We start from the raw sequence: 15,569 nt of genomic DNA on the forward strand, positions 1-15,569 counted from the left end.
TTATATCTTTCTTTACGCTTATATATTTTTTTTAACGTCTACACGTCACTTTCACGTTGTACATAACGACAGTAAAATCGAAGTGGCGTGCTTGGAAACATTTGTAAGAAATGAACCTAACGAGTCACACTTTGGCCACTTGATCAAATTACATGACGCGAAACAGAAGATCAACCGCGGCTCGCTGTTCATCTGGCGTGTAGTAGAGTAGGTGTAGTGTTGACGTGTCTCTAAAGCGCTCTCCTCCCTTCAGCTCTGTCGCTTCTCTCTTTCTCTCTCACCCGGGCGGCGGAGCGCACCGGTAGCGTTGGACTAGCTGTTTATAGCTCACTGGGACTTCAGATAGTGACCGTGATTTCAGGGGACCGTCACCATGGCGAGTGAGTGTAATATTTTGAACCGTTTCTCGAGTGTTTAACAGAGTTATATCACACTAGAGTTCTGTTGGCACCATTAGCATGCTAGCCAGACTGCTTTCTTTGATTGAAACCTGAGAGGCTGATGTAAGATTTATTTACTTAATTTTTATTTGTTTAGTTCTGTACTTTACTGCAATTAAAATGCATTTCAGTTCCTCTTTAGTTTCTTTGTTTGGTTCGTCAGTTGTTTTTACGTATGTGAATTCACATTTGCAGTGTTTTTCTGGTGGCTAATGATTGAATGCTTCGGACAGCTAGCGTTAGCCTGTTAGCTACTTTCTTAACACGTCGGCAACACTTTGTATTACTACAAAATTGTAAACGAATACTTAAGATATTTGTTTTAAAGTATTTAATAGCTAGTACTGGGAGAACAACTTATTTAGTATTTTGTTGGATTGCCAGACTAGAAGGAAGTTGTCAAATGCTACAGAGTCTAGCAAAACAGGCATGCTAGTTAATGGAATGCAATTCTGTGTTTAACTTGATAATTACTTGGCAGTTCATGAATAATAGGGATGCACCGATATGAACATTTTGACCGATAACCGATTATTCTTTATTTTTGAAAGCCGATAACCGATATGTTGGCCGATAAATCTATATCCAAATTGTTATATACTTTTTGAGAGCCTGATTACAAAAAAGGTCTCATCATTAAAAGCCACATCCCAAACACTTCAACATAAGCAGCCTAGTTTGAACGGTGTACGTTTTAAAAATATTTTTACTCTGCTTTTTTTTTTTTTTTTTTAATGCTTGCGAGGACCTTTATTAATCTCACACTTTGTCTGTTACTCAGGTACATCCCCACAGCGGCTGCATTTGGTGGACTGTGTATCGGAGGCCTTTCAGTAATGGCTGACTTCCTGGGTGCCATCGGCTCTGGAACAGGAATCCTATTGGCTGTTACCATCATCTATCAGTACTTTGAAATATTTGTTAAGGAACAGAGTGAAGTTGGCAGCATGGGAGCGCTACTTTTCTAAACGAGGACACTCACATATCGCACGCATACCTTATAAAACACTTTTATTATTTTTATGATTGTTGTTGTCATTTTATTTTTATTTCTGTATGATTTGAGCATTCAAAATGGTCAGTCACGAGGGCTGTCTTGGGAGAACGTGTTCTTAGTCGTTAGTTCCAGCTGAGCATTTTCTCCTTTTTGTCAGAAGTGGTAAAACGTTTCTAAAATTCAGTGATGGGACAGTAAAGATGGACTCTGTGAGCTCTGACTAGGAATATTCAGGAGTTTTCCCTTCTCAGTCTGTCCTTCCTCTGTCTCCATGTGTCACTGAATCCCTTCATTCACCCTTATGTTTATTTCTTGTCTGATTCAAGTTATGCCAGTTAAAAGGATTTTTCAGAAAGTATTGCTAATGTTGAGTGATTAACTTACTCGTCACTGCCAAGTTTGTTTCCACACACACAAACTGTCTGAGTTATGTCTCAGTTTGTCGTATCGGTCTTGAATGTGAAGCTGACAGGTGTTTTTTTTCCCCCAATAATAGCTGTCATTTAGTGTTAGGCTCACTCTAACTCCTCATACTGTATTTAATCATAAAATGGGATCTGAAAACCAAACAGAGGGGTTTGGTTTCCAGTCAGCAGAATAGCTTGACAGTTGTCAAGCCACCTTTATTTATATAGCGCTTTTAACAATACAGATTGTGTCTTAGTTGTCAGTGGAAATGCAACACAGTGTGGTACCAATGGCGTGGTTTTTTGTGCGTGTGCATTCATTTACGCTGGAATACTTTTGTACAGAATACATCTTACACAGTAGGCTTCAAGGATTTTCTGTTTTTGAAAGTACTTGGTCTTTAGTGATAGCTTAGTGGCAGACAGCACTGGTTACACCTGAAGTCTGTTTACTTTCAAAATTAAGCCCTTTTTACTGTATCATTGTGTGTCTGTATATATGACATTTAATTCAGTGCGCAAACATGTAAAATAAATCTTTCCTCTTTTTCTTTGAACTATGAAAAAAGAAATGTTCCAAACAAATATTTAGCAAAGACTGATACTTCTCAATAAAAAATTTTTTTTTGGGAGGTAAGATTGTTTTATTTGTGAACATGGCTTACTGGGCTTTTAATAATACAAACTATAAACAAAATCTTTTTGTGAACGTAAACATGGCTCAGTTTCTTTCCTTTCACATATGACATGGTCAAATTTGAGATTTTTTTGTGCAGTCTTGTGTAAATCCTAGTTACACTTCACAAGTCCTTTGAATTGTGTTGGCTATGTTTAACTAGAAAGGAAATACCATATTTCAGAAAACTGATGTATAATATTGTCTATGGCTTTCCCCTATTCTGAAATTAGTTCAAGGATGTTCCTAACTTGAGTGTTCATGACTTAAGTCGCTAATTTTAAACAGTACTGTTCGATTCATTTCCTGAGTTCTATAAGCTCACAAGAATTATGCTAAAATGCTTTTCAAAAGCGCACACTTTAAAGAATGGTGGGTTTATTATTTTCTGAGAGGCAAAAAAATAGAGTGGGGGGACTATGACGTCAGAATCCGGAAGAGTAATTACACTTCCTTCACCCCCTGGCTACTGTAAAGTGTTGAATTTGAGTGATTCAATCAAAAAAATTACACTTCCTGGTTCTGACGTCATAGTTCCTTGGGGTCCTGGTCTACTGTTTATTACGTCATGATATTTGATTTAAAAACGTGGGTTGAAAGCGGCATGACCAAATGAATGAGCTTGTTTGAGATGAGCAAATTCTGCGCAGAACCGATCACCGCGAGATGCATGCCGGTTAGAAAAGTAGGGATGGGCGTATCGATCCGAAGTATAGATATATCGATACTGACGCGAGTATTGAAAGTATCGATACTCAAACAAAAAATATCGATACTAAGGTGCGTTTTATTTACCAGTGGTTTTGTTTATTTAACAACAATAATAATATGTTCAAAAGTTACAAATAAGTTAGAATATTAATGTTGTAATACTGGTAGCACTAATATAAAAATGTGATGATATATGTTACAAAAAAGTAACAATTTTGAAATACGTTGATGGTTGTATTTTTTTGTATTTGATCTCAGTATTGCTATCAATGTGGTATAAGGGTTTTTTATGCATAACAGTAACCCTAGAATGTGATCAGACAATTTCAAATAGCTGTGCTAAGATATATAACAATGTTTAAGACTGTAAAAATATGTTAATTCAGTATACACATTATCCCACCGGTTACAATTGTGACTGACCATAAAATACAATTTTTCACACACTTTTCCAAAAAAAAAAAATTTATTGATTATTTCAAAGGGTTACTAATGACGCATCATTTGGATAAATTTGGGATTAAACGGGTTAAAATGCGTTTTAAACATAAAGTTAAGTGGTTTTCATTACCCATTTTACTCTTAGTAATTTAATAATTTAATACATTTCATAATTTAAAAGTTTAGTGCAGAAGTATCGAATCAGTATCGATATCGACGATACTGCCTTGAAAAATATCGGTATCGTATCGAAAACAAAATAAGGGGTATCGCCCATCCCTATAGAAAAGTGTCCGAGTTACCTCCGACTTGCTCTGATGTCATGCTGACGTGTGCAAAAAAACTCTTGCGATTAAGAACATTGTCGAAACAAACAGAATGTATATGTTTTGGTTTGTTTGTAGGAAGGCTTCTTCATACAACCTGAGCGGTTGAATGTGCTGATGTCCTCTTTGAATAGTAAGGATGGAAACTCAGTAACTGTGGAAGACCTGGCTGCTGGTATTCAGGCCTGGAGCAGAAAGCATCAGGAAAATGAAGAACAGCAATCAAACCCAGGTATGGTCTGGGGGTAAAGATAGGGACAAAAACTTGTCCAAGTGCAAAGGTGTGATTATGAACATTAATTGTGTAGCGAATCAGCTCATGGGGAAATATGAATAATTAACCATAACTAGTTATAATTAACTATTCATATTTTAGATCCACTGTAGATATTTAGCTGACCACTCAGGGTCAACTGTCTTGTCAATTCTAAGAACGTTAATTTCCTGGTTAAGGGAAATAACTTTCTTACTGTACAATTCTATAAGCTTGTAACGTAAATCTGCATGATTATTGACTCCGGTTATGAGCAAACAATGAACACGTCAAGTGTGATACAAGTAAGGTTTTATAAACTACATAAACACTTAAACTAGTCCAACATACTACATAAACACATTTTCAGTGTGTAACATCATAAGGTATTGCATATTTATGTTTAGGTTATTGGCATGCAGACTGAGAAAAGGATTGAGTCGAGACATTATCTTACAATACATGGAGAGGAGAAAGATGACCAGGTACAGCAACACATAAACATATAAAAACAAATATCAAGGTACCACTGTATTACTGTCGGAGAGTACCATGTTCCTACCAAAGTACTTTTTTTAATAAAAACTATAATTATTATCACAAAATTATAATCCTTAATAGTTTTTGAATATAATTTATGCTAATTACATGATCAAATTATGTCTGTTGAATTATGCTACATATCCAGTCGAGCTCTTTGAATGTAAACATTTCTAGGAGGGCATGCAGGATGTGGAGGTGTTAGCGATCATGCGGGGAGTTCTGCCAGCCACCAAGACCTCTTACCCTTCTTCTCTAAATGTGGCCCTATGGGCAGAGAAGTGGATCGTTTCAATAGACTTTGTTTGTTCTGAATAGACCAAATCAAATTATTTCTAAAGGATCATCTAGCAGCGAAGAGTGGAGTAATGCCTGCTGAAAATTCAGCTTTGCCATCATAGGAATAAAATACATTTAAAGGTCCCCTGAAATGCTTAGAAACATGCAGCGTTACTCTGTGTTGACGTCATTTTAACTGAAACAGGAAGGCATTTTTAAAATAGCCAATAGCGTTTGTTTATATCACAGCTTGGGCTAGAGCCGTTCAGAGCCGTTGAGCTCCGTAAAGCCACATTTGACAGGGTATGCCAGTCACAATCTCATCCATATTGCTATAAAATACAGCATTCTGTGTAGAATTCAAATAGCTCCCATACATTTTGTGGTCTGTGTGCGGTGCGGTGGTTAGCCTGAAACCAGACTTATTTTTTTCCTCAATGGAAAGCATATTTACACTGTTTGAATCGTTCCCTGTCCCCTATATAGTGCACTACGTGCCATTCACTGTACAGAAAATACCAATTCTGTGGACAAGTGACCGATTTCAGCCGCGGCTTCAGCGTCTATTTTGTAGTGTAGGGGGCAGGCGCTTCGGATTCTAGAGAGCATTTGATTGGACAGAAAGTTTGATGAGAAGCTGAAGTAGGATGTGACGTCAAAAAAAATCGTTGAGCCGTTTTGGCGGAAGTGACGAACTGCAAGCTTTGAATGCTTATATCTTCTAAATGCGATTTTGGAGCACACTGCCTTATAGATAACCTTAAGACTACCATATTAATACTAACACCCAAAAAACTTTAATTTTGATTTCATGGGGACTTTAAAAATTATTATTTTAAATAATTGCAATAATATTTCACAATTTTACTTTTGATCAAATAAATGCTTTCAGATAAATTCTTTCAAAGATATAAAAAAATCTTACAGAATAAGAATGTTTGAATTTGGTTATGTCTGTATATTTGTTGTAGGAAGAAGCAGCCGGTTTGCTGGGTGGACCCTAATGCTTTCTGGCCTGGAAGGGAAGATCATGTGCGCTTGTTCCTGCCTGTAATGACAAACTCTCCTGCAATGGTTTTATTTCAGCGTATCCAAACTACTGTTTTGCCAAGTCCTGGCCACTGGCTTGTAAATCATTTAGGATACTCAACCTCTGGAGACATAGAAGCTTGCAAAATGTACACCCTCTAGAATATATTTTACCATATTGAATGTCTGTATTAAATGGGATATTGTTGTTCTGACTTTCTAAAAAAGCACATTTCTACCATTAGTTTGCATGCAACGTTGAAGTAATTGGTGCGCTGATATTTTTAGCTGCACAGGCTTTGTTTTGTCACTCAACATATTCTCATCTGTGACAGAGTGAACTAAAGCAGTCATGGTTGATTTCAATAAATATTATATTATTACAAAAATTTCTTTTTTTTACAGTATGAAGTGTGAATGTACAAATAGCTTGTGTGTGTTGTGTGAATAGAGCCCTGTTTTCTGTGTTCCTGATACCAGGGTATTTGCATTAGGAAGTATAAAGCAGAGTGATTTGTTTGATGATATAGATCAGGACATCTGTGAATTGAGAAAACAGAAAGAGCACACTGTAGCAGAGAGGCAGCAAAGATAGAGGACGAAGAGATGTCACGAATTTTGAGTTCACTTCTGTCGACTCGTGAGAACGGTCTTCTCTTCAGTTTACTAAGCCATGACTGTGTGAGTTCACTTTTTAAAATCTTTTTCCTCATCCCTTAATCCTATTTGTTTTGTTATATATCACCGGATCTAAATACCATACTTATTTTTACAATAAAGCATACTGTGTACAAGAATTACTGTTATTGCACTTCCATAATTCACTGTTATTAGAGTCTGTGTTGTTTGAGATGTATGTCATTCTATGAAATAAGTTTTTAGTTTTTATACATTTTATTTCAGCTAATTGTCAAGGCAACATTTCTCATTTTTATTTAATTTAACTTGATGTTCAAAAATAACTACAACTAAAAAGGAGATTTAAAATATATATAGACAAATTTCAACAAACAAATAAAAATGACAAAAACAACAAAATTAGTAAAATTTTAACTGAAATTAAAATGAAAACTCAAAATCGAAAAACAAAAATCTATAATAGTATCTGAATAATACTAGAATAACAGTGACTGGGACATCCAAACACTTGGCTGGTGTGTATTGATGTGTATTGTGTGCTCTTTCCATGAACTTTTTTTTAAAAATCTGGAATAAACAACCTGATCCTAACCACTGACCACTGGTTTTTCTGGTTTGTAGACAGAAAACAGTGGTTATTTTAATGATTCACAGACATAGAGCTGCAGAGTTCAGTCATAGGACAGACACAATTGTTTTTCAACTATGCAAATTTATGCAAACGGAATATTTCAGACAAAACTGCATATATGTACAGACAAAAAGACATTGTACAACCACACCACTGACTGCACTGTCTGCAGTGAGGCTGGATATTTGTTGTTAAATGTGTATTAATTAAAAAAAAATTATATTGTGTGTCTGTGAATATGCACTTATGCACATACACTCAAAGTATACATTTACAGACACACTGTATATGTTTTGTTTGTGTGTGTGTGTGTGTGTGTACATTACAGGTTTTAGCATGTGGTATTGTCGAGCTGGTAATGGCAGCCCCTCCACAGAAAAAGGAGTGGAAAAGTCACAGTTTTGGAGTTTTATGTCTGATGCAAGATAAATCTGTACATTCAACATTCATGAGACTCTACTGTCTTAAGGTGAGGCTAACAGGTATTACAGAAAGAGCATTTTTCCTTCGAATCAGAATTTCTTGGAATCAGCAGAAGCAGTTTCAGGAAAAAATTATGAACTCATTAAAACAGTTATATGATTTGTGTTTTTCTCTTTAAATTGTATGCAAATATCAATACACACAATATGCTTTTATATATTTCACACTATCATTTTAATGGGATTACTCCTTTGCTTCATTTATTTATTCTGCACATTCTCAGAAAGCTCTTCTACAAAGTTTATATTGTTTTTTTGACCCATTTCCACCACTAGTTCATGTGCAGTGGTTCTGCTTTAGATTTTTAGCCCATGTCTTCACTGCTGTGTGACCATGGTATTTCTCTTTCTCTTTGCAGAGAGCCAAGCTGCAATGGGAACAGGAGCTGTATACACCATTTGGGTACTCAGAAACTTGTCCTTATTTCCACACCTTCCCTGGTGATGTGAGTGACAATTCCATTGCATTGCATGTATGTGTGCAAGCGTGTTTATGTGCATCCATGCATCCATAAGTGCATGTGGATCAAGATTTGCCCTCATTATGGAGATCAACCAATCATATTAAATCTCACAATTGACTAAAAAATGCAATAACGTTTTTGTAAGGTTGAGGTTTAGGGCTTAGGGGATATAAAATATCATTAGCTCAACGAAACGCATTAGAAGTCGATGAAAAGTCCTCATCCAGATAAAAACCATGTGTGTGCATGCAGGAATGTCAGATAGGAATAAACTTTGCGGATGAAGATGAAGCCAAGCAGTTCTACATTGCTGTGCAGAAGCAGATCAGTGACAACAAAGGTCTGACACTCTGAATACTCCCTGCAAATCGCATGAAAATAATGAACATTGTGCCAATGAATGTTTCTCTCTTTTCTAGCATCTCACTCAGGACTTACACGCAGATACAGTGTGGGGGCTGTTTCTGACTGGAAAGAAAAACTTGACGATTGTCTTAGAGGAAATGAAGTGCACAAGAGGTGAGAGGTAAAACTGGGACACTCTGTGCTGAAATCAACATCTTATTACACTGTAAAAAAAAATATATATATATATTTTTTAAGTTGTAAATAAAACAATGCTTTTTAGAGTATGTTTTACAAGAAAATACTACTTCAGGCTAGTTGGATTCTGATTATTTGTGTTTTTTGTTTGTTTAATTCTGGCCATAGGTTTTCCCTTAGAAGTGCATCCAGAGTTCCACACTGTCTTGATTCAGATGCAGCATTTCCAGAGAGCAAACCAACAGTTGCTAGCACAATGTCCAGCCAATCACATGACTCATCACAAGAGTCTACATCGCTCGCCCAGAGGAAAGGGCTCCTCCCACCTATTCCCATTCATGCCAGAATAGCCACGTTGAAGTTGAATCCCAATGCTAGCATGCAAAACTTTGACTCCACTATTCCCAAACCACCATGGGTGCCACCCCCTCCATCTTACCAGGCCCCTGCAGCCCCTCCAAGTTCAGCTGTAAGTTTGTGCTCTTATATTGTATGAAATACAGAAATGTTTGTAAAAACCTGTTTAATGTAATTATATCTGAATGTGTTTGTTGTAGATTAAAGATCCCTACTCGGCTGGAATGAAGCAACATTTTCATTATAATGGTAACTCCTCTGTCTAAATGTAGTTCAACTCAGTTTTCTCCTTAAGGAATACTAAATATGTCAGACATGTTTCTATATTTGCAGCTGGCATCGGGGATGAATCTGGCTATGATGACTACCTTTAAAACTTCCATCCTTTCCATCAGATGGGACTTTATGACTGACTAACAGCAGGATGTGGTCACCCCACACAAACACTTCCACATGGAATATATATTTCTTTATTAACTAGCCTATATCATAGGAATTTCTGCAGAACAACTATAGACTTTTTAAAAGAATGTTTAATGATATAATCAAATGATATAATCAAAACTAATAAAAACATAACAGTGGCTCAGACCATTTCTGAAAAAAAATATCAAACCAAATAATGATGAATCTTCTCCGAATAATTTCACTTATACTTAGTATAGTATTTTGTTCCTACGATGCATTTTATTATGTTGGACAATCAAATGTCCAAATACTTTGTCTTAATTTTGAACAGTATATCTATTGTTTTAGAATTTAATACCTAAATAAATTCATTTTTGTGAAATGTTTTGCTTGAAAGTGTACTGTGTTATGTTGTAAATGGATATTCCTGCCAAAAATGAAAATTCTGGCATCATTTACATTGTCAATCCAAAAATGCATGACTTACATAAAATATATTTTGAGAAATGTTGTTTCAGTGTTGTTTGGTTCCCAACATTCTTCATAATATTTTATATGCTGCAGAAGAAAGAAGTCATACAGTTTTGGATTAGAACAACAGGAGGGGGAATAAATGATGACAGATGTTTTATTTTTTGGTGGAGTATGCCTTTAAAAATAATTGACAGTTGGTTTGATATTTTATATAATACAATGACATTCACACATTTTAGGTGTGGCTTAACTATCCAGATATTTTTGGATACTATTTATCATACTCCATTTTCATAGGTACAATCAGTAAAATGTTTTGCTTGAGGTTTGATAACAGTGTTAGTCAATGACAGCACAAAATGTATCATGTTTTGCGTGATAGTGACTGATAAAGCAGCTTTCATGTTTTGTCCCTCACTGATAAATGATAACAAAAAATGACAGGATTATCATCACATTCTGCCCTTGGGTTTTTGATTTTAAGTTGACCCATTGCGTGTGCATTACTGTTAATGAATGTACATTTACAAGATTAGATCAACAGTATGTACAGTAGCCTACAGTTACTGTAAGTGGATTAGAAGAATAAGTGGGTGTAGAAAGGGAGAGAGACATGTTGTCACTGTACTTCTCCATTATCCACAGCTCATTTTAATTAATCTATCCTTGAAAAGCAAATCATCTGGCATTACATAATGAGAGCGAGTGTTATAGGCGTTACTCTGCCCTCAATCCGTTTCTCTGAAGTCTGGGACTCCCATGTGGCTGTTTTTAGACGCGCGTTTGTTACACGCAAATCCTGTATTTAAAAGCACCGCGAACCGGTGCGCTTCTAAATAATGTTTCCACGAACCAACGGGGACAAGCACAAGCTCTTCTACACAGCCCGTGTCTGAACACGTTAGCCGCGCTGCTCTTTATTAGAACCTGGATGATGAGGAACTCTAGCCGCTTTCGAGACGGACAAGACCGCGACGGGACAGGTAAGACACGGCATCTCTCCTGCAGCAACCGTGTTTCTTTGCGGTCAGTTGTATTTGTCATCAGACCATATGAAACTGTAGGCCTACTGACATATTATATGGACGAAAGAAATACTTCGCTTTTCCACAACATGCAAGCATCTATCTATCTATGTATCTATCTATGTATCTATCTATCTATCTATCTATCTATCTATCTATCTATCTATCTATCTATCTATCTATCTATCTATCTGTCCATCTGTCTGTCTGTCTGTCTGTCTGTCTGTCTGTCTATCTATCCTGATTCATGAAATATAAAAATATTTTTTGCATAACCAAAGCACTCGCATAATTATTGTATCTCTAACAATGCTAATAGCATTGAATATGAGATTTTGTCAGTGATTTGTTGGCAGCTGACAAAAATAATGATACTACTACAACGAATGATTTTGTGAGCACTCAAAATGTACATGTACTGTATTCAGTTGCTGAAAGCATGGTTTTTATTGTGCTATTCACTTGATTTGTTGTAATGCATGGGGTAAACAAACTTTATATTCATTTCCTGAGAAGATGAAATGGAATGATTACACAAACTAATTTATTTTGATTTTACAATACATAAACTAAAATATTTTGTCTCTTGCTGACGTAAATTTATACTATGTTCAAATATATTTAGCAGCATGGGTTTAATGAGAATTTGCAATGATGAAATGCAGACACTCCTAGTCTTATTATGGGATAAGACAGCTAGCATGATTATGCATGCAAGACTAATTGGTCAGAGTGATGTATGTTAGAGTGGATGATGAGAAATTTTGGGAAGGTTTTGTGTGTGTGGTTGTGTGAGTGAGTGAGTCACTTTCTTAGACCAAATTGCATAGTATGCCTGCTTGGCTTAGTCAGAGCTGCAGCTTCACTACTGTCACCTGAAAGAAAATCAAATCAAAATATTTCAGGCCTTTATGTAAGTGCTAATAAATCTTTCTGTGCTCTGTGACCCATGCTCTTAATCTCTTTCTGTGTTTATCTATGCTTCCCTGAGATATCTGCGTCTTCTATTTGTTCTCTCTTTCCTTCTATAGTTTTCTTTTTTTGTGCTGTATATCCACTGAGAGCTGTTCCTCCTGTGCTTTCTAATTTTCCTTCTCTTTATGTTGTTTATTTCTTGCGGATGTGTGGCACACTTTCCATCCCTGTCTTACTTTCTCTCCCTCCCTGGTTATCTGTGTGAAAGTTCAGCTTGATTCCTCCAATCCCATTTAAGGATTCAGGTCTGGCTCTGTTTTATGTCTGCGTTTGTGTATATGAGTTTATGTGCCATGTCTATTGAAATTGTATTTTGTATATGCAAAGTCTGCTGAATCACAAGCTGCATATTGATGCCATTTCAGCCCACTCACATACACAGAATGCTCTCATGCTCTCATCTGTTTCTGAGTTTAAAAGGCTGTGATGTCACGGGCTGCTATGTGGGCGATTGACATCTAGGGGAAAGCGAAAAAGAAAAAAATCTTTTTTTTTTTTTTTGCAGGTATCATCGAACGTAATTTTTTTTATTTGTATTTATTTATAATTTTTTCTCCCAAGCTTTAACAGAACACTTTATACAGTTAAGGTTATAACTTTTCCCCCATGATGACCCTTACCGCCAAAATAATTAAACAAAATAAAATAAAATTACAACAACAATAAGAATAGGCAATTTAGGAAGAAAAATAAAAATACAAGATAAACTTGACAATATTGTACACATTCACAGATGAACAATATAATTAAAGAAATAATAAAAATAAATAAATAAACAATTGCCTAGACAATAATACAATTCAATACTCTGACGCATTCATAGTGGTCTTTACATAAATATAAAACCAAACAACATGGGTGATCACGTTTAAACCAGTTTCCACAAATCTCTTTTTAATGATCAGCTAAGGAGGGGAGAGTCTTCATCTTTTCAAAATATGTGATCATAGGTTGCCATGTCTCTTTTCTTTGGACAGATCCTTTCATTAAATATATATATTTTTCTCATTTCAAATACAAAACCAGATTACACATCCACATTGAAGCTTTAGGTGGGATTGTTGATTTCCACTCAAGTAAAAATAAAAACGATAAAATTTTTTAACTTGATTGTCAATGATATTGTGCATTCTGGTACACCAAAAATAGCAATTTCAACACTGGGTTTTATTTCTAAATTAAAGGCATCATTTAGTGTTTTAAATATTAGTGCCCAATAGTCACTCAGCTTTTGGCAAGCTTAAAACATATGAAAAAAGTCTGCTTTCTCACTTTTACATCGATCACACACCTCATCAACATCAGGGTATACTTTTGAAAGTTTACACTTTGTGTAGTAGGCACGGTGAATGATTTTGCAATTAAGACTGAGGCGTGCACAAGATGTTGATCCATTTACTCTACTCAGAGCCTCATCCCGTGTTTCATCAGGTATTTCAATTCCCATACCCTTTACCCACTCACCTCTGGCAAAAATCTATTTTTGAAAAACAGTAAACTATATTATTTTGGTAATAACTGAACCCTTTGTCATTTTAAACAAACTGCTTGTTCTGGGATAAAGAGCCATGCTTTATGACAGAATATGTTTTCTAGAAAATTTTAAGGAAACAAAGAAAACATTAATTTTGTTCAACTAAAAATAATTTAATAGTGACATCTTTTCCAAAATGTGCATATTAAAAACCATCAGATCATAACATTCAGGAAACAGCACTGCTTATTTTCCTGTAGATTATTAATGATTCTGTTCTATTTATGTTCTTGTTATTTCCCAAAGGATGACGTTAAAAGACTTGTACTTGTTCCTTCTGAACTTGATAATGTTATCTGAGACTGAACTGAGATTTTTTCCCCTAAAACAACTTGTTGATAACATTACGAACAATCATATTGACATAAATAGTATAAATTACAACAGATTTAGCTGAGAGATACTATTGTGAAGATGCATATAGGGCAAGAGGGAAATTATATAAACATATATATATATATATATACAGTGGGTGCGGAAAGTATTCAGACCCCCTTAAATTTTTCACTCTTTGTTATATTGCAGCCATTTGCTAAAATCATTTAAGTTAATTTTTTTTCCTCATTAATGTACACACAGCACCCCATATTGACAGAAAAACACAGAATTGTTGACATTTTTGCAGATTTATTAAAAAAGAAAAACTGAAATATCACATGGTCCTAAGTATTCAGACCCTTTGCTCAGTATTTAGTAGAAGCACCCTTTTGATCGAATACAGCCTGTATATATGTGGCTGAGATCCTGAGTGCTGGGTATGTGGGTCTATGTTATTTAATAAGATTACTAACTTCTTGCCTAACTTTTTTTTATCTTTTTCATTTATTGTCTGTCGATGTGGACCTAAAGCCTAGTAAATCCTAAAAAATAGTCTTTGATAACCACACAGGTGGAAAATACATTACAGTTGAGTCCCTGAGCAGCTTACTGTTGTCTCACCTGTCTAAGGAGATTAGTCCTCCTGACCTGCTGACTGGACACTCTCACCTTTTTTCCCTCTCTCTCTCTTCATCACCTATTTTATTTCTTTGCCATCTAGTTTAAAAGAGAGAGAGCTATGGTGAGTTTTAAGAATAACTGACACAAATTCTATATATTTTAGAAAAATCTTGATTTCACTTTAACGGCTATATGCATGTGTGGTTTGTATGTATGTATGATTCTGATGTGCAGGCATCTCGCACTATAAAACACCTATGTAAGGCCATAGAAAACATATATGTATTTATGTTGAAAGCACAACAGTTCTGCTTCCATTGGTGAACCTGTACTTTCTATGTATATATTTATAGGGCAAAGGTCTTAGTAATATTATGTAGGTTTTTGGTGGCGAAAAAGAACAGAACGTTCTTTCAAATTGAGATGTTTACCTTGCTGTGCCTATGGCAAGCCGTTTTAGCTTAAATTGTTCCCAGCCTTACTCGTCGTAATTGCATTTTTACTAGTAACAATTCAATTAGAGAGCTCTACAATTAAATTCTTACTAGTAACAATGTCAGTTAGAGAGCTCTCTAAATCAATTCTTAGTAGTAACAATTATAATTAGAGAGCTCTCTAATTTAATTAGAGAGCTCTGCAACTGCATTCTTACTAGTAAGATCTGAATTAGAGAGCTCTCTAATTCAGTTCTTACTAGTAACAATTATGATTATAGAGCTCTCTAATTCAATTCTTACTAGTAAGAATTGAATTAGAGAGCTCTTCGAACGGGGCACCTCCCCCTTACAGAAACCTAACACATTAAACTATCTCTAGTTAACTGTTAACATAATCACTGGATTCAACATTTCGTCTGAATACTTCAAACAACTAATTATATTTAGTAATGTCAAGTTTTTTTTTTTCTACAAAAACAAGAAAGAATAATCAATGACGACTAAAAACGTTTATTTAAAAAAACGTTTTATGAATATGCATGAGGCACAATTATCATAATGA

At 35.4% G+C, this 15,569-nt stretch overlaps 1 protein-coding gene and 1 pseudogene across 1 annotated transcript; both read left to right on the plus strand.

Annotated features, from left to right (window-relative positions):
- Positions 1-234: 234 nt before the first annotated feature.
- LOC107582691 (proline-rich protein LAS17-like) lies at positions 235-9,795 on the plus strand. Its single transcript, XM_016268618.1, has 10 exons — positions 235-367; positions 6,659-6,780; positions 6,936-6,938; positions 7,698-7,838; positions 8,211-8,297; positions 8,568-8,655; positions 8,735-8,834; positions 9,027-9,327; positions 9,416-9,464; positions 9,549-9,795. Exons 2-10 carry the CDS (start codon positions 6,706-6,708, stop codon positions 9,587-9,589), a joined length of 885 nt encoding a protein of 294 aa, XP_016124104.1. The 5' UTR covers positions 235-367; positions 6,659-6,705; the 3' UTR covers positions 9,590-9,795.
- A 1,021-nt stretch (positions 9,796-10,816) lies between these two features.
- LOC107582693 (6-phosphofructo-2-kinase/fructose-2,6-bisphosphatase 4-like) overlaps positions 10,817-15,569 on the plus strand; it is a 13,715-nt pseudogene continuing 8,962 nt past the window's right edge.

The sequence above is a fragment of the Sinocyclocheilus grahami genome, unplaced genomic scaffold (assembly GCF_001515645.1).
Source record: "Sinocyclocheilus grahami isolate Dianchi unplaced genomic scaffold, SAMN03320097.WGS_v1.1 scaffold47.1, whole genome shotgun sequence".
NCBI classification, from domain to species: Eukaryota; Metazoa; Chordata; class Actinopteri; order Cypriniformes; family Cyprinidae; genus Sinocyclocheilus; species Sinocyclocheilus grahami.